This window comes from Chelonoidis abingdonii, chromosome 5, assembly GCF_003597395.2.
Source record: "Chelonoidis abingdonii isolate Lonesome George chromosome 5, CheloAbing_2.0, whole genome shotgun sequence".
Taxonomy (NCBI): domain Eukaryota; kingdom Metazoa; phylum Chordata; order Testudines; family Testudinidae; genus Chelonoidis; species Chelonoidis abingdonii.
The window spans coordinates 47,183,283-47,211,041 of NC_133773.1; the positions used below are offsets into that span (position 1 = coordinate 47,183,283).

The 27,759-nt window shown below is 39.6% G+C and overlaps 1 protein-coding gene, 1 long non-coding RNA gene and 1 other non-coding gene across 3 annotated transcripts in view; all 3 read left to right on the plus strand.

Moving 5' to 3' along the window:
* Positions 1 to 13,777, plus strand: part of C5H4orf33 (chromosome 5 C4orf33 homolog) — a 42,807-nt gene extending 29,030 nt beyond the window's left edge. The window contains exons 6-9 of the mRNA XM_075066277.1: positions 862 to 919; positions 5,952 to 6,132; positions 11,936 to 11,996; positions 12,127 to 13,777. Coding sequence (XP_074922378.1) covers positions 862 to 919; positions 5,952 to 6,132; positions 11,936 to 11,996; positions 12,127 to 12,148 — 322 coding nt within the window. The 3' untranslated portion in view covers positions 12,149 to 13,777. The remainder of the gene's footprint in view (positions 1 to 861; positions 920 to 5,951; positions 6,133 to 11,935; positions 11,997 to 12,126) is intronic.
* Positions 6,967 to 7,039, plus strand: TRNAK-UUU (transfer RNA lysine (anticodon UUU)). The gene has a single exon. It is a non-coding gene; the product is annotated as a tRNA-Lys (tRNA).
* Positions 13,778 to 14,756: 979 nt separating the features above from the next.
* Positions 14,757 to 26,742, plus strand: LOC142046882 (uncharacterized). The gene is made up of 3 exons (XR_012655945.1): positions 14,757 to 15,032; positions 25,115 to 25,258; positions 26,659 to 26,742. It is a non-coding gene; the product is annotated as an uncharacterized LOC142046882 (long non-coding RNA).
* Positions 26,743 to 27,759: the final 1,017 nt, after the last annotated feature.

The following is a 27,759-nucleotide window of genomic DNA, read 5'->3' on the forward strand; positions in this document are numbered from 1 at the left end:
ATATACCTGCCCCTGGAAATTTCCACTACCTGCATCTGACGAAGTGGGTATTCACCCACGAAAGCTCACTCTCCAAAACGTCTGTTAGTCTATAAGGTGCCACAGGATTCTCTGCTGCTTCTCCTGTGAATGGTAATTCAGAGGAAATAATTGATTTTTAATAAGACTTCCTTTTTTACATTTTGCTAAAACCCCCAGTTACAGGGCACTAGATGCCTCAAACTGTCTGTGTTGGTCCTTAGATGACTCCGATCATTGTGTGAATAGATTCTTAAGCAGTTTCATTAAAATTTCATAGAGAATCTTTACTGAATCAGAATCCAGCATCAGATAGTGACAAGTTCTCATAAAATCAAATTATCTAGACTGACTAGTCTGGAAAATTCAAATATTAAGCTGAGTGAATAATATACCTGCAAAAACAGAACTTTGGCTTGTCTTAGCTTGTGTATTTCTAATTCCTTCTGACTTTATTTTTTATCACCCTTATGAACTCATATATAAACTTTAGGCTTCCTGCATTACTCACCCACTCTTTGTCACATCAATGAGTCTTTGGAGTTGGCATTTGTAAATGTTTTATGACAATGTTCCCAGATACCTAGTTTTTTACTCCTTCTTGCCACTAGATGGAAGAAGAAGGTTATAATGATGCTTTACCAACCCAGCTATCTTCATCTATTTCCACTCCCTATATTATTTCTAAAATAAGGAATCCCTTAAAAATTGTGTTTGTACAGAACTGTTTTTGATGGCTATATTTCTAAGTTGTGCAATTGTATGTTATATCAACAGAATTACTAAATTATACCATACCATTATCTATTCACAGTTTCTGTCTTTTTTTTGTATTCCCTAAAGTAGAAATGTTTTCACTAATAATAATCAGACAAAATCACTGGAGGGTAAAAGGAGTGAGGTAAGTGTAAGTTTGTAAGACTTATAACATACAAATGTTTGTGACGTAAGAATGGTTTGAAGAATATCTTATTCTTCAAGAGTTTAATATGAGCTCACGCACGCCTTCCAAAAAGTCTATAATGCCTTAAATACTTTTGATGAATAGAGGTAGTTTTCTTAGGCTTTGCTTGCATTAGCACTTTTGTCAGCAAAACTTTTGTCAGCCAGAAGAGTGTAAAAAAATATACCCGGACCATAAGCTTCACCGACAAAAGTGTGGATATAGCTACTGTTGCTCATTGGGGGTGGTTTAATTATGCCGGTGGGAGAGCTCTCTCCCACTGGCATAGAGTGGCTACATGGGAGACCTTCGAGTGGTGCAGCTACAGCTGTACCACTACAAGGTTCATAGTGTAGACATAACCTAAAAGGCAAACTCTAAAAGTTTGTTTATGCCTTTTGCTGCTCCTTTGTGGTATAAAAACATGGCCTTAATCAGATTTTTATCCAGTGGAATGGAAAATCAGGACTTAATATTTACAAAATCAAGCAGCATAAAAAGTCTTTTTCAAATAATGAGAACATCTTTTGGCAACTTCAAAGAAGCAATAAAGCATAGAGCTTTTTATTATTTATTTTTCTCTGTTATTTAATATGGTTAGAAGTTCTGTTTTGTGTCTCTGCAAGACACTGCATAGAATCTCACCCCTGGTACATTTTTACTTTGAGACAAGCTAAATGTTTCTGAAGTATGCACAACACAATTTTCAATATGCTTTATGTACAATTTTAAAAATAGTAATTTAATCTTCCTCATGTCAACTCCATTTCTAAAGTGTACCACACTGTGCTTAATTATAATATATTTGTAATAACATTATTGAAGCTTGATAATTGTACTGCATTTCTCCTTTCCTTTTCAATAAGCAATTTTATTTTGCTGTATACTTGAGAGATGCTTCATCAAAAGTACTGGAAGCTGCTTTACTCCTGATTTAACCCTTAGTTATGTTGGTTAGCACTTACTTATACCACAGCCAGACTCTTTGTGTTCACTTGCTTGTATGCTGGCATCATGGCATCTTTAATAATATCATCAGGAGAATTCACGATTCTAGAAACCCGGGCTTGTACTACTAAACTTCTGTGCATTTCATGACTTGTTTTTCCTCTGGTTAAAAGCAAGACTAACTGCAGCCGATGTAGTGAACAGAACGGTGATATGTGAAGCTCCAGTAGGCAATGTGTATGGTTGCATTAGGCATGATCATTTCAAAATGATGTATTCAGGATTTTTAGTAGCTATAGTAATACATGTACAGTACATTTGAGTATGTTGTGTGTTCCACAAGAGACAAACAATTTAAAGGTATTTTACGATGAATATTCATAGGAATGTAGAATTTCCCCTTGTGGATTTATATCATTACTCCATCTAGTCTAATATCCTGCCTCTAACATTTCCCAAACCTGCTGGTTCACCTCACCAATTGTTCATGGAAGGATTTCTTCCTGATCCCTGCTGCAGGCAATTAGCTTGCACTTTGGCATGAGTAATAGCTGTCATAAAATTATTCATTCTTTTTAATTTTAGCTACAGTATCCTGCAGCTGTGAATTCCATAGGTTGACTATATGCTGTGCCAAGTAGTATTTTCTTGTTCTATAATATTTTATTATAGGCAGTTTAGGTAGTGACACCTAATGTTAAGGTTGCCAAATATTTTCAATTATCAGACCCTTTTTTTAATTATTTATAACTTTCCCAAACGTTAATAAATTGGGCTGAAATATTCCATGTCAGGTGTCTGCTTCCAAATGAATTTTTGAAAAATTTTAGTAAAAATGGTTAATATGTTTCTCAGAATAAGATTAAGGACAAATGCATTGCTTTGCTCATATTAAAAATATTCTTGCAACTGTTTAGTTGAGAAGCTATGATGGTTCCATGCTTTGGAGCAGGGACTTGAGATTTGGTTGGGGTTCACCTTGTTTTCAGGGCTGTGCCCTTTGCCTCTGAAAATTTTAGTTTGCACATGATCAGTAGAGACTTTAGAGTTTGGCAAATGAATTCTCTGAAGATTCCCCTTGTACTGAGCTGGTTTAAGTGACTTGCCCAGCATGACATAGGAACTCTGTGGCAGAGGCTGGGAGAGAATTCAAGTCCCCAGGGCAGCATTCAGCTGTCTTTACCATGAAACCAATGTTTCTTCTCCTGAAATTTCTCACTTTGTTCAGTATACACCTTCCAACTTCTGCAACAAGTGAGGTATGGTGCCTACAGACAACAGCTTCATTCATTACACAGCCCTGATTCAGTCACCAAACACTGTCCATTCTCTGCTCTTAATAAGGGATAGGGGCCCTATGAAAAAAAAATAGTACAGTTCATCCTCACTATAATGCCTTTCACAATAATGAACCTTGGGCTCTAATGAACCCAGTCCCTGGATCCCACCTCGAGCCCAGCTGCTGCAGTGGGAATTGATAGCTCCTCTAGCCCTGGGGCTGCAGCAGAGGCTGAGAGCTGGAGGAGATAGCAGCCCTGGAGCTGGAGGATCTGTTGCCCCCGCCCCCGTCCACCATGGGTCTCTTTTGCTATAACGAACTCCTGGCTATAATGAACAAAGAGCATGGATCTTGAGGGGTTCATTATAGCGAGAGTGTACTGTATGTGGTTATTTTATTAAAGACTCTTATAATGCTTATTCACAAGTAGTCAAATTAAGATTGCATGGGCAACCTTAATTCAGGCATTTCCCAAATTTTGAGTGCTTGACTTTGCAACCGTAACATTCTTTTAATATAGTTCTTGTTTAAAATGTAATAATCTGTAAATCATATTAGACCTGTACCTCCTTTGTTGTCCCTTGTGGATCATTTCACTCTCTACTATCTATGTTCTTGCCTAAGGAGGCCGGTATATATCACATGGTGACCTGGCAACCAAGAGGTTAATGCAGGTACAGTATAGACCCGTTTATGTGCGAATCCGCTTAACACGTGGTAGCACCGTGCCTCCCAGTGCTACCTGTTTAACACATGAGACTTGTTGACATGCAATACAGGAACTTGCTATGTAGCGCTACAGATTGGCTCACTAGGGGCATGGCTACACTTGCAGCTGTAGAGCACTGGGAGTTAAACCAGTCTTCAGAGACCGCAGCAGGGAAAACACTGTTGAGTGTTTATACTCTCAGCTGGAAGCACACTGGCATGGCCACATTAGCAGCTCTTGCAATGCCACAAAGAGCAGTGCATTGTGATAGCTGTCCCAGCATGCAAGTGGCTGCAACATGCTTTTCAAATGTGGGGAGTGGGATGGAGTGTGACAGGGAGTGTGTTGTATGTGGAGGGAGAGAGAGAGGGTTTTTGGGGGTCTGAGAGCGTGTCAGCATGCTGTCTTGTAAGTTCAGACACAGCAGAACTCCCCCCCACCTCTCTCTCACTCATTCAAAGCAAGCAGCATTCTTCAGTAATGGTTCCTTTGTCCTGGAGCAGATAAGCAGCCAGCTGTCAGAAACAGAGCTTTGAAAGGGCATATCTGCATTCCTACAGTGAGGTCAAAACAATGACAAGAGTGGCCACTTGACTTAAGGGGATTATGGGACATTTCCAGTGGTCAATCAGAGCACAGTAATGCAATACCTCGTTTGCACTGGCGCCGCGGTGCTCCAGTGGGGGCGCAGCAAACATTATTCCACTCACTGAGGTGGAGTACCAGCAGCGCTGTAGCCACAGAGTCAGAACGCTCTACATGCATTGCTCTTATGGACGGGTAGTGAACTAGTGCGCCCGGGGCTGCTTTATTGCACTGTAACTCGCAAATGTCAGAACTCACTGACATAGAAATCAACAGGAAGTGCAGGGTGGAAATGTGTTGTACGTCTTTACGGATATTGGTAAAGACATATCATGCATGCTTAGTCATTGTGGAGGAGCAAAATGTGGAAAATATTGAAATCATTCAACTGCGGCGAATGACAGACTTCATAAGAGAGAAAAAAAAATGCGAGCCCGAAAGAGCAGAAAATAACGGCATTTTTTTCTGAGTGAATCATAGACCCTTTTTTTTAGCATAGCTGTCTTAATCCATGGTCCATTAACATGTGGTCATGATGGCTTGACTCCCGACATCCGTGCGTAAATGGGTCTGTACTGTACTGCTAGTCAGTGGTGATTGACAGCCTCACGGCAGCTGGGAAAATAAGAGCTGGGAAGTAGGGGGGTGGAGTGGCTGCCAGGGGAGCAAGCAAGCTGGAGAAGGAAACTCGTTCCAGCAAGGTGCTGAGAAGCTGTGCAGAAAGAGCACCCGGACAAGGGATGACCGGATCTACAGGCTGGAAAAGCTTATAGAAATGATGCAAGGTAAGAAATAGTTCAGGGCACACCAGGAGGAGTTGTTGAGGCCTGATTCTGTCTGTCTGTCTGTCTGGTTTTAGGGTTCTGAGCTGGAACCCAGTGGAGTGGGCAGGTCTGGGTTCTCTGAGAGACTAGAGAATGCAAAGAATTTCCAGACCCTTGAGCACTCGGATCAACTGACCATGCCAAGTAGAAGGAGAAAACCTACACATCCCAATGGGACTGAGGCTAACAACCTCCATAGCCCAGTATGGGGCTACCACAGAGACGCAGGCAAGAGGAGATGACTGCCCTGCCAAATCGTGTGACCTCTGGTGCAATGCTCTTTCTGACCAAAGAGGGTGCTGTTGCATTGGCACATCAGATCAGACAGCCAAATGATACATAGTACTCCAAAAGAGAGATCATTGTTCAGCCTAGTATCATCATCATTTTTATGCCTTTTTAATGCATCCAATCATCTCATTTGACTTTTTAATTGCTGCTATATCCTAGGCAGACATGATAACTCCTCAGTCTTTTTTCCCCTGTTAAAGGATCCCATACATTCAGAATCCATCAAAATAAATGGTAACTTTATACTGCTTTTGCTATTAAGACATTAAGGCACAATTCCCAATACCACAGGATGGTACCCAGCATTTACCCATTTTACATTATTTCTTTTTCCAATTCTGTAATCTTCTGTAGTTGGAATACAAGATTACAAATACCTGGGACAGCATAAAGGTGATGCATGAGCCAGTGATCATCAGATTTAAGGCAGGTGACCAAGGATTAATAATGGAAGTGAATTCCCTGTTCTTTGATGACCTTTCTGCCCCATCTGGTGAGCCAGGAAAGCCTTTTGATGGACTCTGGGATTACGAAGGTGAGAAATATATTTATATATATATAATACACACACACACACACACACACACACACACACAACACAGCACACACACACCCACACACACTACACACACAGCACACACACCACATACACACAATACACCACACACACACACACAGAGAGAGAGAGAGTTATGGAGATAGATTTCAGAATGTGGAAAAACACTAACACCTATGTTGTAATATCTACCTGTGACTGCAAACAGCCTGAAATAGCTCTGAGAAAATTTCTCCCATTAACTCAAAGTAGTGTTGACTCTAATGGTAATTTAAATGTCAACATTCTTATTAGCTCACTGATGATCAAATCATGCAAGAAAGGAGAGGAATGATAATATTATGAAGTTCTGCCAAATTTAATGTGTCTTATTTTGTTGTCTCAAGTGAACAAAGTTTACCTTGCGTTGTGCTTGAAGAGTATTTATACCTTCCTCCTCCTCCCCCGCTCCCAGGATTTGACCCCCTCGCAAGCACAATTTTCAAAGAAATGTATTGGGTAACTTTAGACCTCTGGAAGCGTGTCTATAGTTCGATCTGTTCAGCTGAGAATGCTTTGTCCTCATCTCTCGCTTATTTTGTCTTGAGCTTTGTGATCTGCATTGTCCCAGAGGATCACAATTGTCATGATGGTTCATAAACAAAAATTTGGGAAGCTGGGACTTGGTGCATTAATTGCTTTGAAGATTAGGACTAAAGCTTTAAACTAGCAACTGAAGCTGACTGGAATTTGAGGTATTGGAGAACTGGCCTGGTGTGCTTATGGTGGACTATATTCTGGAGAAGCAGCCAACTGTATTTTGTACTAGCTGAAGCCTGGCTAGCTCAGTTGGTAGAGCATCAGACTTTTAATCCAAGGGTCCAAGGTTCAAGTCCCTGGTCAGGTAGAGAGACACTTTCCTTCAGGGGGGATCTCAGTGGTTTGAGCATTGGCCTGCTAAACCATTAAGCATTGGCTCAGGGTTGTGAGTTCAGTCTTTGAGGGGGCGATTTGGGGATTGGTCCTGCTTTGAGCAGGGTGTTGGACTAGATGAACTAGATCTCTTGAGGTCCCTTGCAACCCTAATAATCTATGATTCTGTGGTCTTAAAGTTTGGTTTCAGATACAGTGAATTTCAGAAATCCATCTACCAGGTGATGAATGTATGGATCACTTTGGGCAGGTGTTCATGTGTGGGGAAAGAATGAAGCTGGAGATTTTTTTAAATAAAGGCATTTTTAAATACTGATGCTGCCTGGTCATCCAAACTTAATGAAAAGTCAGTGAGGTTGTGCACCACTTTGATGAATGAGGACTTTATACTTTCAATGGAAGACTGGGCCAGTGTGTCTGATAGTTCTATATAGCAGCGTTTCTCAAACTGGGGTCTGCGAGGGTACTCCAGGAGGTCCCTGGGTCCTGCTGATCAACTCCTCCCCCTCCTTCCCTCAACTCCTCCCCCACCTCCCAATGCCTCTTTCAATCTGGGGAACAGCTGTTTAGTGTCGTGAAGGAGGTGCTGGGAGGGGGAGAGGAGCAAGGATGGAGCATGCTAGGGGGAATAATCATGTCCAGGGCCATAGGCCCTGCTGATAAACTCCTTCCCCACCCCCCAACACCTCTGCACACCAGGGAATAGCTGTTCAGTGGCATGAAGGAGGTGCTGGGAGGGAGGGGCAGGATCGGGGACAGGGTGCTCAGGAGAGGGGACAGAAAGAGGCAGAGAAGAGGAGGGGCAGGGGTGGGGTGGGGTCTGGGAGGAAGAGTGGAGTGGGAGAGGGGCCTGGGGCTGAGCTGGGGATTTGGGGGTCCCTGAACAATTTTGAATCAAAATGGGAGTTGTCAGGTTGCTAAAGTTTGAGATCCGCTGCTATATAGCATTTTGCCTTTCCATTGAGCACCACTTGGTCTCACGTGGGTTCAACTTGCATAGCTTCTCTTATTCCAAGAGCTGATTTCTTGTAGGTGTTCTATATTTTAGTAGTGGTGTTGGCTGCATCAGTTGAGGATGAGGTATATATTGAGTGTCATCAGCATACTGTTGACAGCTGAACCCATGGCCTCTCACTGTCTCCCAGGTAGGTATTAAAAAGAAGCAGGGATAGTATGGATCCCTGTAGGACCAAACAGGTGAGGGCCTTCAGAGAGAGTGAACCATCACCACACTCTGAGCTCTTCTGGAGAGGTACAATTGGAACCACTGTAGTGCTGGGCTATCTACTCCTGCTGTGTTATGTAAGAGTGTTAGCAGTACCTCGTGGTCCAGTTTGTCAAAAGCTGAAGAGAAGTACAGCAGTACTAGCCTAAAAATCTTGCCTATGATCGTGGCCATAGGAATGCCATCTCTTCGTGTCACCACAGCTGTCTGTGCCGTTGTCTGAAACTGGCTTGTGTGTCATCCAAGGTGTTGGCTTATGTAGCATTGTTGGAGCTTGATTACTACTTTCTCAGTTATTTTGTCTAGGAATGGGAGGTTGAAAATGGGTTGCTAGCTGAAAGGTTTTTAGGGTCAAGTGATGGCTTAAGTATCAAATAAACTATTACATTTTTTCAGGAAGTTTGGTAGGTATGGGTCTCTGAAGGAGGCAATGACTTTCCATTAGTAGTGGGCATAGTTGCTTTTTACTGGCTACCACCAGCCAAGGGGAACACTGATCCATTTCACAGGTTGTGGCTTTAATATATTTCAGGGCTTATTGAGCTTTAGCATGTGTGATAGGGCCAGACTCAGTCAGGAGTGGTAGGGTGGATGTTACAATCTGTTCAGAAGTGAAATTTTCTTTTCCGTTTTTTCCCAGTATGTGGTCCATATGCATTTGTATTGAGCTTATCAGTGAAGTACACTGACAGCTCTTAAAAAAATTTTAATGCATGAGTCTGATATCTGGTCTAGGCAGTCGAGATTGATTAGCTGGTTTTCTATATGAAATAGTTCTGCTGGACGGCAGTCTGTTGCATTGATTGCACGGGGTAGAAGGCTTATTTTGCCTCCTTATTGCAGTGGTGTAGTCCTGTAAGAGTTGTTTGTGGTGCTGGTGGGTGGATTCAAAGTGTCTTTTTGTACCATGGGCATTCTAACTTTCTGCCTATGCGTGTCTTCTGTAGTGGTTAATCTGTGAATCAAGGTGATCTTATTGGTCAAGTTGGGTGAACGCGTGGCTTGAGACAAAGGCATCAGTGGTACTTAACATCAAGTGATGGTTCTGTTGTACTAACTCATCAGCGCCTTGGCCTCCTGGGCTGAGTTGCAAACTTAGCGAGTTCAGGAATCTTCAGGGGTGGACCAGAATTTGGATGCTCACTATAATGGTGGAAAGGAGGGAAAGCTATGATCTTGCCTGGATGGGGTTATGATCATATGGAAAATGGTATGTTGTTGCCTCTAATATATACTTCTAGGCTGAAGATAGAATCCAACATATGTCCATTTGCATGTGTGGTGCTAGAGCCCACCTGGGAGAATCCCATGGTTTCCGTGTAGGCCATGAAATCAAGTACTACTGTATCATGTTCATTGTCTATATGGAGGTTAAGGTCACTGAGGACCAGGAATCTGAGGGATTCCAGTACCATGCTGGGCAGTAGCTCCAGAAGTTCCTCCAGTAAATTGACAGGCTTTCAATCTGGAGTTCTGTAAATCACTAGGAGTCCTAGTTTTCTTTTGTCTTTGCCTCACAGATCATAGAGATGCACTCAAATGTTTTTGTTTGGTAGATGGACTGTCTTTTGCACCCAAGTCTGGAAGGGAACAGAAATTATCTCAAACTCCTCCTTTTTCTGGTGCACTGTAGGGTGTGTCTCAAAATGATCAGTAGTGTCAAGATATGAAAAATATTTAGTTTGATAACAAATTAAGAGTCTCTGAGTTAAAATTATCATGCTCTGTATGTATGAGAAGAATTGCTAAAATTAACCATTGTGATGGGGCAAGGCCAGATGGCTACAGTAAAGTACTGAGAAACAGGTATGTTAGCCCCAGGCTAAACAAATCCCTAGGACCTGGTAATCAAATGGCAGTTGCTCCAGGTTAATCAAGGCACCTGGAGCCAATTAAGACCTTTCTAGAAGGCAGTGGAGATAGCTACTTTAATTAGAATACCTGCAGCCAATCAGGGCAGGCTAATCAGGGCACCTGGATTTAAAAAGGAGCTCACCCCAGTCAGGCAGGGAGGAGCCAGAGGAGAAGGAGTGTGAGTGAGGAGCTGGGAGCAAGAAGCTGAGAGTGAGAGAGTGTACTGCTGGAGGATTTAGGAGACAAGCATTATCAGACATCAGGAGGAAGATCCTGTGGTGAGGATAAAGAAGGTGTTTGGAGGAGGCCATGGGGAAGTAGCCCAGGGAGTTGTAGCTGTCATGCAGCTGTTACAGGAGGTACTATAGACAGCTGCAATCCACAGGGCCCTGGGCTGGAACCCGGAGTAGAGGGCGGGCCCGGGTTCCCCCCAAACCTCCCAACTCCTGATCAGACACAGGAGGAGTTGACCCAGACTGTGGGGAAGATCACTGAGGTGAGCAAATCTGCCAAGAAGCGCAGGACCTACCAAGGTAGAGGAGGAACTTTGTCACACCATATAAAATAAACAGTTATATTTAGGAGCAACTTGATGACAGAGGAACATAAAACATGTTTTGGAATATTCATTTTCCAGAAGTCTAAGAAGGCTTGCAGTTAAAATTACTTATATACACGTGCTGGCTGAAGCTGATTGAAAAAGAAACGATTTCTTGAGAAACTCTGAAATCTTCTATTTTGCAGGGTTTTAAAGAGGCTTTTTTGTTTTTTTGTGAATGTTTCTATGTCAGGGGTTTTTTTAAAATCAAAATTGCATTTGAAATTGAACACTTTCATTTACTGAAAACTGCATCTTACAAACATTTCTGTTTAACATAAATTACATTTGTAGTTAAGAAAAAAGTTGATGATTTTTTATAATAAAGTTAATTAAAAAATCCCAAAAAGTTTTGAAAAAATGGACCATTTTGAAGATGTCAACAATTTGTAAATAAAACATCATTTTGAAATAAGGCAATTTTTCCTCAAGAAAACTTTTTTGTAAAAAATGTTGCCCAGCTCTAACAGTAGCATTCTTTCATATTTTGGAGCGCTTATCCATTACAAAGTGCAGTGCTGCAATGCAGAAACAAAAGAGTGTTTCTCAGTCAGGGGAAGTCTGGTTCAGAATAATCAGAACTTTCACTAAAAAGTCAAACCAAATCCTTTTAGAATCATAGTAAACCTTTATTTAAAGGCTGCTTTTGGTGGCAGATCACTTCAGGGGTAAGGCCAAAGCAGACCAATCTACCCTATTCCTTCAATACCAGATCTGTCCCCTTCCAAATATATTGGTGTTTAACTACACAGTATGCATTCCTAGACATCCCACCACAGACAGTATTTGTATTTGTCCTGTGGGAAAAATACACTCATATATTCATAATACGATTATCACATTATTGAGACAGTCTTTCTGTCCTCACAACTCTGCGATGCCTGAAACATCTTAAAGATGAATAAAAGAATAATTTAGAGGACATGTGGTTTACCTATGAAGACTGAGACTATCCCACAGATATAATCACAGGCAATAGCTTTATGGTATTCACCTTGGTGTTGTCATGTTGACAGCTTCCCCTTATTTCCAGGATGGTCACTTAAGCCCTCCTAGTCAATACTTAGCATTCTGCGTGCAGGGGCATATTCCGGATTCATGCAGAGATTTTTTTTCTTTTCCCAAATACAAACTTTCTTAATTCTTGGAATTCTTTGGGTTTGGGGGTTTTTGTTTTTTGTTTTTTTTTGCAGTTGTTGAATCCTTTTTTCTGAATAGTGAGACTAAAGACTATCTTGAAGTGGAACTTTGCCTGTAAGTTTTGATTTGTAATACCGATGATGCGTTGTTGTTTCTCCTCTAAATCCTTGTACTTTGTAACCTTTATGTTCAGAGGTATTGCTGGTATATAGTTTCAGGCATTAATTATTTTTTAATGAAACAGTTCATATACGGGTGTAATATGATAGGGAGAACTGGAGGCCTGAGTGTGAGTGAGGGGAATATGGAGGTGCTGCACTTGGAGAGGAACAGTCAGCGGCTGGATGAACATAAGATGACAAGTCAGGCCTGGTGCTTCAGTCAGGGCTTGCAGGTGGGTAGGGAAAGCTAGCTTGAACAGTTAAAACTTGATTGCAGTTTTATACCCTCCTTGACAACTCTGTTTGAAGTACATTGCTGCCCCAGCAGTTACACATATCTTACAGTGCATATCTTGTGGACCTCAACAACATTTGAGGTTGTAATTTGTTTGCAACCTTGGATCTTGTAAAAGGACTGCCCAGCTGCACTCCTAACATCACTTCTGCTCTTAGTAACACAGATAAAGAACAGAGAAAACTTTACACAGGCAGCAGTTTGGCCATAGGATGAATAAATCTGGAAAGAGTTCCCTCCCCACTCCCACTATTTTATGCTGCAGAGGATTCCAGCAACTTTTTGCCTTAAATTAGGCACACACAGAATGCTAATTATACAGGAAAAGCTCCAGCCCATAGGTAATGAGAAATTATTGAAAAGGAAATGCAGTGATAAAAAAAGGAGTTAAAATATCTTAATGTTTTCCAGAGTTTGGTAGCTAAAGCTGGTCTGGAACTCTTTGGCAATTTTTTTTATTAGAAAATGCCAGTTCATTGAAACAAGAACTTTTTTCAGACCATATTGGGTATGATGAGAGTTTCTCAGGTCCAGGATGGGGGGAGGGGAGAGAGAGAGAGATCCCAAAACAGCCCAATGGTCAGGAAACATATCTAGCCTCTAACCACTTGGAGAATCTAGGGCCTCTCTGTCTCAGCAAAAAATAAGCCTTGGTTTTGCTCTGCATCAGAATGGAACCAAATGTCAAAACCTCAAAATTTTTCACAAAATGAAATCCTTGTTTTCCAGCCAGTTCTAGTGACAGCTATTTTATTACATTTTTCTCATTCATGGCCCCAGAGATCTTTTTATTCTTTTGCCTCCATAACCTATAAACCCGAGAGATAAAGACTCAGAATGTTAGTTCATCCATGAAAGCGCTTGGCTTGTCACTCAAAGATTATGTTTATTAATTAGAAAAATTGTCTGCTCTATTTGCACTTAATGGAACATATCCTGCATTCCTTCCCATGTATGGAAAACTGCTTCTGAGTCACAGCAAATGTATAATCACTCATTTTTTAAATTTAAAAAATATGAAGATTCATATAAACTATTAAATGTACTGCTCTTGAAATTAGGCATTTATATACACTACTTACTGATGGGTTTATTTAGAACTCTTACTGCTTGTGGCTTTGCAGCCAGCTGTAATCTGACTAATTAAATTCTGGTCATAAATGTGGGGTTGTTTGTTAAAAAAAAATAATCAGGGATTATGTGCAATATTTAATTGTTTGTTACCAGAAAAAATAATGGTAGTCATCTAGTACTACCTGTTTCTTGAGGGGCACTGCTTACGGTTGTGATGTATCGTAGTACATGACATATTACAAATTAAAATAATGAATAGGGAATGGAGAGATTACCACATTAGAAGTCAGGCAAGAGACTCAGATGTTATCAAAAGCCACCAGATAGATACTTAGGCAGCTCATAATTGCATCTGTACTCTGAAGATGCTGTGTATCATGGTGATCTATTTATTTTTATTGGCTTTATTTGTAACATATGGAGATTCTTGGTAGAAAATTAACCACTCCACTGCTTACAGACCTTGTTAACTTTCCGCAACAAGAGTAGGTCAAGGACCGTGTTCCTATGCATTTGGGGGGGCGGGGGATTGGATTTTTCTTTTTTTTTTTTTTTTTTTTTTTTGCAGGTTCAATTGATCAGTCGTAATTCTGCAAATTTTGGTCCTGATTCTATGAGTTGCTGAGTACCTTCTGCAGATTGCCAAGCACCCTCAAATTTCATGGGGTTCTCTTGGGTGAATTGAGGGTGCTCAGTGTCTCCTGGGTTCAGAGCCCATTATTGTAAATGAAATACTGCAAATATTATATCACATCTATAGAGGCACAGCATTTTAAAAAGCATACAATATGCTGCAAGTTGTCACCACATCTGGATCAAGCTGTATTATTAACTGTGGGTCTCTAAGCAACTAACTAGAACATATTAATTAAAATATATATAATTATTGAAAGATCAAGTAATCATACCTTCTTCATGTTTACGGAGAAGGGGGAGTTTGTTTACTGAGTTTGTAAACAGAGGTATGAGTAAATGGAAGTTATTTATTTAACACTGACATAAATGATAAAGATATATCTCCCTTTATGTGAAATAAGATGTTACATTGATCGTGGGCTGGTAGGATGCTGAAATCTCTCTATCTTTGGGGCACTTGTTTATAGAATTCATCACAGATTATTTACAATGTGATGAACATTATTAAAATGAATCCAAGCAGCTGGTCTTTAAATTTATTTTCCTGTGTAGTAATTAACTTCTGATGTAGCAAAAAAGTTAGATGATGAAGTTTTGATTTATTCTCTGTGTCTAGACATAACTTAAATTTGGGTACCATTTTAATTTGAACTGATTACTGTTGTAATCTAAAGGTAGTGGTCTATTTTATCCCCATTAGAATAAAGTGTGTGAATGCATATGCTTGTCACTTCCATTACCAGTGGGAATTAGGATAGATCAGTCAACTTGACTGGAGTCTTCAGGGAACAAGCTTCTGATTAGTTGAAGATGAGATTAGATGTTATATTAAATTCTTCAATATTTTACAAGGGAGTACTCTGAGCTAGTTATGGAATTTGTTTTGACATTATAATTGAAATTCTCTTTTTTTCCCTCATGTTTGTCTTTGGCTAGGCATGGTAACATCTTGTATTATTGCTCTCTGGAGGAAACTGTTTTGAAGTGAGTAATGTTCCACAGAAACATTTTATGATAAAATGCAAACCAAACACAGCTTTTTTTTTAGTACTTGTTATGGTGTCTTCCCTTGTACTCAGTTGCTTATAATATCTCTTCAGAAAATAAGGTATCTTTCAGCACTAATTTTACTGTTTTTCTAGTTGGCAATATTATTATTTTTGATCTTTGTGTCTTATGTTTATTACTATATTTGTTCTCTGATCTCAATGATGTCAAAAAAGTTCCAGGGACAGGGATTTTAGGGCTTGATTCTGCAAGGTACTTCCTGCATGGTGCCATCTCTCCTCAGCTCTCAATGATGTGTCTCACAGAAGGAACTCAGCACCTTACAGGGCAGGAATTAGCTTGTGTTCCCTGTGCAGGCTGGTTTTATAGCTTAGAACAAAGATTCTCAAACTTATTTCGCAGAATGGACCATATATTATTAGTAAGGCTAAGATTTTTGTCATGATTATTTTTAGTAAAAGTCATGGACAGGTCACAGACAACAAACACAACTTCACGGAGCCCGTGACCTGTCCCTAACTTTTATTAAAAATAACTGTACGAGCTGTGTGGCAGAAGTGCACAGCCCCTACTGCGACCCATGCCGCATGGCCCCTGCTGTGGCCCTATTGCAAGTGTTGCAGCAGGTGCTTCCCCCCATCATGGGGCAGGAGCACACAGTCCCAGCTGCAGTCCCAATGGCGGGGTTATGTGGGGAGCATAGCCCCAGCTCCAGCAGACAGTTGAAGCTGTCGAAGTCACGGAGGTCCAGTAAAGTCACGGAATCCATGACTGCCGTGACCTCTGTGACTAAATCATAGCCTTAATTATTAGTGAATATGTTTTGTGGACTATCCTTCACTCCCTTCCTTACCAATTCATAATCTTTAAACTACAGCTATTATCTTTGTAGCAAGTATCGTTAGAGAAGTATTTAATGCATTTTTAGTTGTCTCAAATGCACTATAATATTTGGAAACAAGCAGGAGATCCAACAGCAAGTGACCAGCCAGCTTTCCACAGACTACCAGTAAGTGTTATGTAGCTTACAGATTGGAAACCTCTGATGTAGAACATAAAATATTTTGAACTAAATGCTCAAAACTAGGTGCCTAGGTTGTGCTTGCAGAAATAGGCACACATGAGTGAAGATAGTGAAGATTTACATAATATACCCGTTTGCAACTATGTGAAAAAGTGAGGTCCAGATCACGACCCTATCTGTGCATTCACACAAGGGAACAAATGGGCCTACGAAAACCCTTGATTCACCTGTACTTGCTGCTCATAGTTTGAAGGAGAGAGCAACTACCACCAAGATGCTATTCCTCTTCCTGTGCGGGGGAATGGAGAATTAGTTAGCAGGGTCTGGGAATGGGCTGAGTCTTGGTTCTGCCCCCTCAATGTGTTGGCTGGCAAAGCTGAGATGGCACACAGGGGAAAGTGAGCTGCTCCAGAAGAAGGCATATGGTGCAGTTTACTTCTCTGCTAGAGCAAGAGGGAAGCAAGGAAAAGAACTGAAATATTCCAGAGGCAGATTATTAAGGGCAGATTGTAAGATTGTCTACCCCTGAATATGGATGGTTTTCCTCTAAATGTTTGCAGTGGAAAAATCTGTAAAGGTGATCCCAAAAAGAAAAGAGAAATTGAGTTTGTTCCTTTTTAAAAATCTTTATGGTATATAGAGAAGACCTAGAAGTGTTGCTTTATTTTTAATGTTTTTCCTGCTGTTTTTAATGTTAGAAATATTAAAGTCTAACCTTCTCTAGTGTTAAGAAAGTAGGAAAACAGGAGCTGCTATACTTGTTCTGACCAATAGCCATTTTAGTCTAGTATCACTGGTCTACAATTTTTGAGAAGTCGTCTGCTTCAGAGATAAAATGTGGTATTTATTATGTATTTTGATGTGCTGAATTCAAATATGACAATTAAAACAACTGATTGGCTACTGTTTCTAAGATATTTAAGTTTTTACATTTTATGTCTATGTATATTGTGTAGATAGTAGAGTTTTAATCATAAATTGTAAACCTAGGTCTTTTCATGTGTTTATGGTTGCTTTACATGATAATATTTCACCTGTCCTGTTTATGTAACACTTTAAAAATCAGCAAAAGGGTTATATAAATAAAATTTATTATGAAACAAAAGGCAAAAAACTATTATGTACATAGTTTAGTCCTATTCAGTGTCTACTCGGCGCTTCTTGGCTTGTCTCTTGTATTCATTAAATGGAGCATCTCTTGTCACTGTCCAGCAATAGTCTGCAAGCATTGATGGGCTCCATTTGCCCTGATAGCGTTTCTCCATTGTTGCAATGTCCTGGTGAAATCGCTCGCCGTGCTCGTCGCTCACTGCTCCGCAGTTCGGTGGAAAAAAATCTAGATGAGAGTGCAAAAAATGTATCTTTAGTGACATGTTGCAACCAAGGCTTTTGTATGCCTTGAGGAGGTTTTCCACCAACAACCTGTAGTTGTCTGCCTTGTTGTTTCCGAGAAAATTTATTGCCACTAACTGGAAGGCTTTCCATGCCGTCTTTTCCTTGCCACGCAGTGCATGGTCAAATGCATCATCTCGAAGAAGTTCACGAATCTGAGGACCAACAAAGACACCTTCCTTTATCTTAGCTTCACTTAACCTTGGAAATTTTCCACGGAGGTACTTGAAAGCTTCTTGTGTTTTGTCAATGGCCTTGACAAAGTTCTTCATCAGACCCAGCTTGATGTGTAAGGGTGGTAACAAAATCTTCCTTGATTCAACAAGTGGTGGATGCTGAACACTTTTCCTCCCAGGCTCCAATGACTGTCGGAGTGGCCAATCTTTCTTGATGTAGTGGGAATCTCTTGCACGACTATCCCATTCGCAGAGAAAACAGCAGTACTTTGTGTATCCAGTCTGCAGACCAAGCAAGAGAGCAACAACCTTCAAATCGCCACAAAGCTGCCACTGATGTTGGTCATAGTTTATGCACCTCAAAAGTTGTTTCATGTTGTCATAGGTTTCCTTCATATGGACTGCATGACCAACTGGAATTGATGGCAAAACATTGCCATTATGCAGCAAAACAGCTTTAAGACTCGTCTTCGATGAATCAATGAACAGTCTCCACTCATCTGGATCGTGAACGATGTTGAGGGCTGCCATCACACCGTCGATGTTGTTGCAGGCTACAAGATCACCTTCCATGAAGAAGAATGGGACAAGATCCTTTTGACGGTCACGGAACATGGAAACCCTAACATCACCTGCCAAGAGATTCCACTGCTGTAGTCCGGAGCCCAACAGCTAGACTAGAGCCAATCAACAATTTTAAGCATCATTTTCATTCTCAGTGACCCAGAATTAGTAAAGTTTGACTACATTTATTTCAGAAGCATTTTGGCTGTAGAGCAGTGTATCCTGTCCGTGACAATGGCCAGTACCAAATGTTTCAGAGGAAGGCATATGAACTGCGCAGTATGCAAATATTGAGTAATCTGCTTTCCATAAAGGCTTCCTCTTAACCCTTAACAGTTTAAGATTGTCTTACACCCTGACCCATGACGTTTTATCTTTCTTCCAATATGCTTTATTAGCGTTGACTGTTATAACTGGATTTCCTTCTTATCCATGTAAATGAACAATCTCAGACTTTAAGGCCAGAAGAGATGATCGTGATCATCTAGTCTGACCTATTGCACATTTCAGGCCACAGAACCTTGCGCACCCACTCCTGGAATACACCAATAACCTTGGTTGAGTTATTGAAATCATCAAATCGCGATTCAAACACTTCAAGTTACAGAGAATCCACCATTTACACTAGTTTAAATTGGCCAGTGGGCCATGCTCCATGCTGCAGAGGAAGGTGAACCTCCTTCCCCACAGTTTCTGCCAATCTGACCTAGGGGAAAATTCCTTCTCAACTCCAAATGTGGTGATCAGTTAGACCCTGAGCATGTGGGCAAGACCCATGAACCAGACACCGGGAAAATAATTCTCTGTCGAACTTAGAGGCCTCCTCATCTAGTGTCCATTATCATCATCATAATTCATAGATTATCAGGGATGGAAGGGACCTCAGGAGGTCATCTAGTCCAACTCACTGCTCAAAGCAGGCCCAATCCCAACTGATTTTTGCTCCAGCTCCCTAAGTGGCCCCCTCAAGTATTGAACTCACAAAACCCTGGGTTTAGCAGGCCAATGCCCAAACCACTGAGCTGTTCCTCCCCCACAAATTGGTATATGGAGATATGTCGGAGATATTTGCTGTTAGTAGTCACAGATTAGCTACATGCCATTGTAAGCGGTCTAATTGTACTATTCCCTCCATAAACTTATCAAACTCAGTCTTTAAACCAGTTAGGTTTTTTGCCCACACTGTTCCCCATGGAAGGGTGTTACAGAACTTCACTCCCCTAATGGTTAGAAACCTTCGTCTAATTTCAAGTCTAAACTTGTTGATGGGCAATTTATATCCTCTCAGCCTTCTTTTGGTTAGGGTAAACAAGCCAAGCTCTTTGAGTCCCCTCTCATAAGGTAGGTTTTCCATTTCTCTGATCATCTTAGTAGCCCTTCTCTGCACCTGTTCCAGTTTGAAGTCATCTTTCTTAAACATAGGAGACCAGAATTGCACACAATATTCCAGAAGAGGTCTCAACAGTGCCTTGTATAATGGTACTAACACTTCCCTATCTCTACTGGAAATACCTCGCCTGATGCATCCTAGGACTGCATTAGCCTTTTTCACAGCCACATCACACTGGCAGCTCATAGTCATTCTGTGGTCAACCAGTACTCCCTGATCTTTCCCCTCCTCTGTCAAGTCCAACTGATAGATCCCCATCTTATAGCAAAAATTCTTGTTGTTAGTTCCTAAGTGCATGATCTTGCACTTTGCACTATTAAATTTAATCTCCTTCTGTTGTCTTAATTTCGAAGAAATGTTGTTGGTAAACTTGTGGGGTAACACAAAGTGTATTAGGAGCTCCCTTAGCCGTTAGATGAATTGGCAGGTGTGCTGAATCTTTTTACAGAGACTTTTTTCACAGTTGATATAGGACGATAGTTAATGAATAGGAACAATATTCAGGTTGTTAAAAACAATTTGTATTAAGACCTCTTCTCATCCCAGTTAATCAAGTTTACCGAGATATCACAATAATGGATCCAGTACAAAAGGGAGATTAGACAAATAAATGGATAAGATACATGCTCCAATGTGTGAAGACTTTCAGCTTCTTTATGAAATATAAAGAAAATGATACAAAGTCATATCTTTCCATTGCAGATCATCTTTAAAGGAGATTTGGACACTTTATTTAGGTGCTTATATGGGAGCTGAACACTTTTGAAATTCTGGCTGTCATAGACTGGTTTTGACAGGTTCATTTCAGAAAGGACCACTGTAACATTTCCAGACTTCCTTAAGCTCAGGAAGTGAATATTGTATAGGGACCTGATGTTCATAGTCTACATTATATTTTAATTTGTTTTTTACTACTTTGTGGGAGATGAAAAAGAAATACAATAAAACAATTTTTAAAATATGTTTAAAAAAGGAAAAATCCCTAAGGCTCTTTTCTGAAAATGAAAACATTTAAAAAATGACTATAAAATATGTTTTCTCGCTTTACGTGATTTTTTTACAATGAGAATAAAATAATTTTATTTCTCAATATGAGTCCTAGGAAGACACAAAATGGTGTCCATTTTATTCTTGTTGCTCACTTTGCCAACTATTTCACTTCATGGTAGGTCTCTGTCTGAGGAATACTAGCTTCAAGATTAAATACAGGTCATTTGTTTTTAAAAATGATTTTGAAAGATAGATTGAGAATAATCATGGTAAAACAATTTCTGTAATATCTTTTAAAAATTAATGGATTTCCACTTTTTTTTTTACTGACAGGTTTGCAAATTGCAGTCATTGCTCTCTTTATCCTTTTTCCCCTTTCATTGTTTTTTTTCTTGGTCATAATCAGGTACAATAAATTTCACTTTATCATTTGTGTTATTCTTGTAACATAAATGATAGGAATAGTACAGTTTATTTGAGTAATACATGTATGCCTGCTAATCAGTTGTAAATTGGTTCCATGGATATAACCATCAAATTTAATAATAAAAAAATTCACCACTAGACACATTCTTACACAAAATTTGGTTACACCATGTAAGTGACTGATGCCACTTTAGACCTTTTTATTTATTTTTATTAATATTTAAATATTGAGCAGTCTAATATCCCTTGGAATACTTGTCTAGATTGCACAGATACTTCTACTGTTGGCTCACAGTGTCAGTTAACTGAATATTGCACTTCAGGCTTCTGTTGAGTTGAACAGGATTTCTGTTTTGCATGAAATCTTTGGCAGATGGATTTCGTAAGGTCCGTACACTGTAGTAATGATGTTTGATTTAGCATTAAGCTCTGTACCTTTGTGAGAATTCATCAGAAAATGTTCACCTCCTGTATTGACAAAGGATTTTTAAGGTGAGTAAAGTGCAATTTTAAAAAACGTTCTTGTAGTTAAAGTCCCAGTCCTGCTCCTGTTGAAATAAATCGCAAAACTCCCAGAACTTGCCCCTGGGGGATGAAATATTGCTAATATTTAAGCAATGATGGCTGAGTGAGGGGCCTTAACATTTATGTTGTCCCTTGTCTCCTGCAACTGGTGTTTCACTTCCAGGAAATGGTCGACCCAGAGATTGCTATTGTAAAAAGGGACTCCTTTAACATAAAAATCACACTTCTGTGGTTACAGACCTGATTACTATAACTGAGGCTAAAGAGAAGGAGAGAGACTGTTTTCTTTTTGTTCTATCGGATTGTTTTTTTAGTACATAATTAACTTGTATAATCAGTTTCATTGTTTCCCCCGTAGAGTCAGATAGTTCAGCAGATCATCCAGTTATGTTTGGGCCTTTCACAGGGTAACAGGGGAGAGAGAAATTTCAAAACCAAGGGTGTGAATTTTAAAACCATAAACACTGACTGTAGGCCTCGGATGTTATATGTGAAACTAATTTAACTAATGTTCAATTTGATAGTGTTCCTTTACTTATGAACATTTAAAAGTAAGTGTGTGTGTGTGGGGAGGGGGAAATAAAGAAATTACTTTTTCATGTTTTGAAAAATTAAACTTAACAGAATATTGCCATGTCTATAGACTATATGTCTATAGTCTCCTGTTTACAATACTAGTCTTTTCCCAGCAGCGAGAAACAAATTATTTTTGATTTTTAGGAACAAGTGGATCTGTTTGTTTGAAGAGGAAAAGACACTGGCCTTGAGATTCCTCTTAGATACAATGGCATATATCAGAAGTAACTCCACTGAAGTCAAGGGAGTTACATCAGTGCAAGACTAATCAGATTATGGCCTATTTATTCTTCCTCACGTCACTTCATCTTAAAGTACAAGATGAGCACCCAAAGACAGAACATAATTTGACTTAATTTCCTGATCTGTAAAGACTAGTCCAATAAACAAAAGAATGCTATTGCATTCTCTACAGTCCATTAGTTTGCAATATACAATGACATGTATAGAAATCTGGACTGCATAGTAGAAAACTTGAAACATATTTCTTTTTCAAATACCAATGTCAGGTTGATTTAAAATCCACTATAATCATGGAATCATAGTTCAATTTCTGTGCAGTGCAGGCATACCAGGAAATGATGCAGTGGAAATATACAGTTATGATTATTTTTCAACACAGTTCAGTATATTTTTTGTTTTCATTGTCTCGGCTCAGTTGGTTGTAATTGAGGATAATATAGTCTGAAAAATTTGTTTTACTGACATAAATTACTTCAGCGCATCAAAATATCTTGACCTTTTTGTTACTGTGTTCTTTTAAGGAATCAATGCAGGGATTCATTCTCTCTGCATCTGAGTCAGTGACCACATGAATAAGCACGGCTAGTTCCACTGTATGAGTCATAACAATAGATTTCTCAATTGCCAATGAGTAATACCCACAAATGGTAAGATTCACACAAAAGCGAGAAAACAAATTCTCATAGAGCCTACTGTACTTCAGTGTAAATGAAAAATATGCCCAAGAAACCTATTTTAAGGCAATGTTAAGCAGAGAATATTACACATACAAAGGACAGGAAATTTCAGATCAACATTTTTCACATATGTACATTATATTAGCATCTTTTTTTACATGGTCACACAATTTATAGTTAAGGGTATGGCTGACTTAATTTCTCAGCAGCCCTCTTTGCCACCCACCTTTCTGTATGCGCTTCAAGGTTTTTCCTGCAGTTACTTCCCAGTGCATCTTTATTTTGCCAAGAATGTGATAGTTCTCTACTCCTTTAGCAGCTAAACCAGATTCTACACTATGACTGCCAATTTATAGGCTTTCTGTCCACTAAATTCTATTATTCTTGTGTTGTGGACATGGCTCAAGGGGCAAGGTATAGGGGAAGGTGTAATACCCGAAAGACCTAGCAATGACACAGCCATGGGAAGTATGAAAAGGTTTGCCAGAAACTGGGAATGGGCGACAAGGGATGAATCACTTGATGATTACCTGCTCTGTTCATTCCCTCTGGGGCACCGGTCATTGGCTACTGTCGGAAGACGGGATACTGGGCTAAATGTACCTTTGGTCTGACCCGGTACAGCCGTTCTTATGGCTGCATGGCTATGGGTCTTCAAATTGTACATAGAGGTTAGAGTAATTTTTCAATAGTACCTCTGATTGCTGCTACAGTCACCAGATAAAATCAGGGCAACCAATGATAGGGTTAATAGGAATATATAGAAATTACACTAAAAACCTACAGAATTAAATAGAGAATGATATCCTTTCTATAGGCTCTTCAAATTTCTCATATAAGTTTACAGGAGGACAAAATTTTCTATTGTATTCTGTAAAGAGGTCAAAAATTTGTGGTTTTCTGTAGAAATTATTGAACATTTCAAAAAGAATAAGTAAACCTCTGATGCATACAGTGTTGAATATTGAAAGCCGTTCAAGTGATTAATCCTCAAGTCAAGAAGTCTCCTGATTTTTTTAAACCTAGTTATTTTAGAAACTGAACTGAAGACTTCAACATCTAAAAGAAGTAGGGCTGCCTGTCGAGTTGAAGGAGAATTTGCTTTAGTTGTAATTAATAGACTTACTTGTAATCTTTAAGCAATAATTAGGAAGACGATGTACCGTGTTCCACAAACTCTTTTTTCTTAAATTTCATCCAACTGCAACTACAGTCACTGTTCTCCTTAGCTTTTAAAGATTTTAGGTCAAATTTGAATGGGAGCTAGCCTTAAGCTCACTCTGTACCTTTACATAATAAGAGTGAGTATAACCCTGGTTTAGCAAGCAGCTAGCTACTGTCTCTTTTGAATGGTGACAGTCTGTGCCTTACATAATGTGTAAATCCAAGAATACATGCACTCATGCACAAATGTGTTACCACTTTATTAGACCATTGTACAGATGATGAGTAGAAAAGTTGAGAGTAATATTTTTCCAGAAAGAGTGTTGAATGCTCTGAAGAGAAGGGCTGCACTCTTTGGAGGGTATGCTATGTAATATCTGAAATACCTAGCAATGACACAACCATGGGAAGTAGTGAAAAGGTTTAAAACCTACAGTATCATTAAAAACAATTAAAAGATAAAACAGTATCTGTTTCCCACTGAAAAGGGGTTTGTGACCCTGTTTCGCAATAGTTGTCACTTTAGAACAAATGTCCCCAAACTTGGGTCCCTGGAGCACTTACTGGTGGTTTGTGGAATGCTTGCTAGATGTGTTGTGCTGGCTTCTCTTCATTTTCAGCTTCCAAATTGTATTAAAATATAGCTAAAAATACATTACTTTATTTCTTAATGTTACTTTTTCATGTAAACAATTGCTGTAGTTATCAGAGACCTGTGTTTATCAAAATGTGAGGGAAGCGTTTTGTGCTATCTCAAATAGGAGGAAAGTGGTCCATGGGAATGAGACTAGCAGGGGAACTGGCCTAAGCAGTTGGGACTTGGAGGTGAAATGGTGCAATTTGCATGTTAGAATGTAGTTCACCCTCCCTCTAAAAATGTTTGCTAACCCCTACCGTAAAATATTTTATAGAACCCTATAGAAGTTCTGCATCAGTTTTTATATATACTTCCTTTGCATGGTGGAGTGAAGTGAAACCCTGGGGTCCTGGGAAAACACAGTGGAAGAGACCATGGCAACACTATTCCATTAGAACTATGCAGCCGTGTAACCCAGGTGAGGCAGTACATCTGGGACCCTGGAAATGTTTTGATAGCACATGGACAACTTCACTCACCAAGGGATTCTGTCTCAGTATTAAAATATGAATACACTTTTTCATCTATCTGCATCCTTCAAGAATGAAGCTGTATGGTCCTGCAGGGATTGATTATTGAGGATTAGATTAGCAGAATCTGATCCCCTTATCAAAAGCATTACATTCCTTCTGAAGTGCATTATTAACATTGCAGTCTGGAGAAAGAAAATAGGTAGTCAATTAAAATGACACCAACTAATCAATGTCAATTTCTGTGACAAATTCAGTTGTGTTTTGTATTATAACACCTGTACCTGTTTCTACTTGTAAAAGTAATAGCCAAGAATTCTGTTCCATATGTATTTACATTGTTTGCTGCATGAAGATATCTTCAGTTGTTTTTGTTTTCATTATTTTAAATTTACATGTCAAATTCATTACTAGAGGGAGATAAACAATCCATATATTATGGATAAACAATTATGAAATAGTAATTGATATTTTAATGGAAACATTAACAAATTCAAAGAACAAGAAATACTTGCAGCACCTTAGAGACCAAAAAATTTATTTGAGCATAAGTTTTTGTGGGCTAAAATCCACTTCATCGGATGCATGCAGTGGAAAATACAGTAGGAGGATATATATACACAGAGGACATGAAACGGTGTTACCATACTAACTGTAACAAGAGTAATCAGTTAAGGTGGGCTATTATCAGCAGGAGAAAAAAAACTTTTGTAGTGATAATAAGGATCGCCCATTTTCAACAGCTGACAAGAGGGTGTGAGTAACAGTAGGGGGAAAATTAGCGTGGGGAAATAGGTTTTACTTTGTGTAATGACCCATCCACTCCCAGTCTTTATTCAAGCCTAATTTAATGGTGTCCAGTTTGCAAATTAATTCCAATTTTGCAGTTTGTCATTGGAGTCTGTTTTTGAAGTTTTTTTGTTGAAGTATTGCGACTTTGAGGTCTGTAATCGAGTGACCAGAGAAGTTGAAGTGATCTCCAACTGGTTTTTGAATGTTATAATTCTTGACGTCTGATTTGTGTCCATTTATTCTTTTGTGTAGAGACTGTCCAGTTTGGCTAATATACATGGCAGGGAGGCATTGCTGGCACATGATGGCATATATCACATTGCTAGATGTGCAAGTGAACGAGCCTCTGATAGTGTGGCTAACAGATTCTTAATTCTAATGTCATGTATAAATATTCCTTATCTATATCATTAAAAACACACACTCATGTTTGTCTGAAGGTGCCTTCGTTCAACATATTTAGTGATATTAATTTTATATTTAAATAACAAGGATGACATTTTGATTTTTTTTTTTAAATCCTGTGTAAAGAAAGGACTTGACTTGATATTTAAAGCAGACATAAACTGGAACAAATGGAATGGCACAGCACTTATTCCTTGGAGGTATTTCCCACCTGGTGTTGACAAGATGAATTCATATGCCATCCATGGGTCTGAGATTGGAAGAACATATGAGGCACTCTATCCAATACCTAGAGAGGATATTGAACAGGGACAGGGGCCTAATTTGTGAGTACAAAACCAGTATCTTATTTATGCTTGTTTTCTCTTTTGTCTGTGACTACTAATACAGCAAATATGAGAAATCCTTCCTACTGCAGTGTAATGTGGTGAAATACTTTCAGCGTGACACTGATAGAAATTATGAAACTGCCTTTTGAGTCTTGAGCCAAAGCCCATTGAAGTCTGGAAGTGGAAGTCCTTTCATTTACTTTAATAGGGTTTAGATGAAACTCGTAGAGCAGAGGCAGACTGTAGTCTGAAATAATACATTTCAGCTAATGAGAATACAGAATTTCCTATTTAAAAGTATTTTTCATTCACAATTATGAGAAATATATATACTAGAGGAAATATACTGTGACATGCAAACAAGCTGTAGAGCTGTTGTAGGGCAGCTGCCCCACTCTGATAGGCAGGGGTTACAAGCAACCAAGCTAGACTGATTGGGGAAGCAGCCACAAGTGTGGTCAGCTCAGTTAGGGCCCAGCTGGCCCTGATAAGAGGGCTATGGGCCAGGAGCTGAGAGGAGTCTCTCTCTCAAGCCCTGCAGGCGAGGGCCTAGCTGCTGGAGAGCAAGGTACCTGGACTGGAGCAGCGCTAGGGAATAGCGCAAGGGAGCTCCAGCCTGGTAACCCCTCAGGCTGCAGGCCTTGGTGAAGGCCTGCAAAGGTACTCAAGTATCAGAGGGGTAGCCATGTTAGTCTGGATCTGTAAAAGCAGCAGAGAATCCTGTGTCACCTTATAGACTAACAGACGTTTTGGAGCATGAGCTTTCGTGGGTGAATACCCACTTCGTCAGACGCAGGTAGTGGAAATTTCCAGGGGCAGGTATATATATGCTAGCAAGCAAGCTAGAGATAAAACGAGGTTATTTCCATCAGGGAGGATGAGGCCCTGTTCTAGCAGTAGAGGTGGTGGAAAACAAAAGGAGG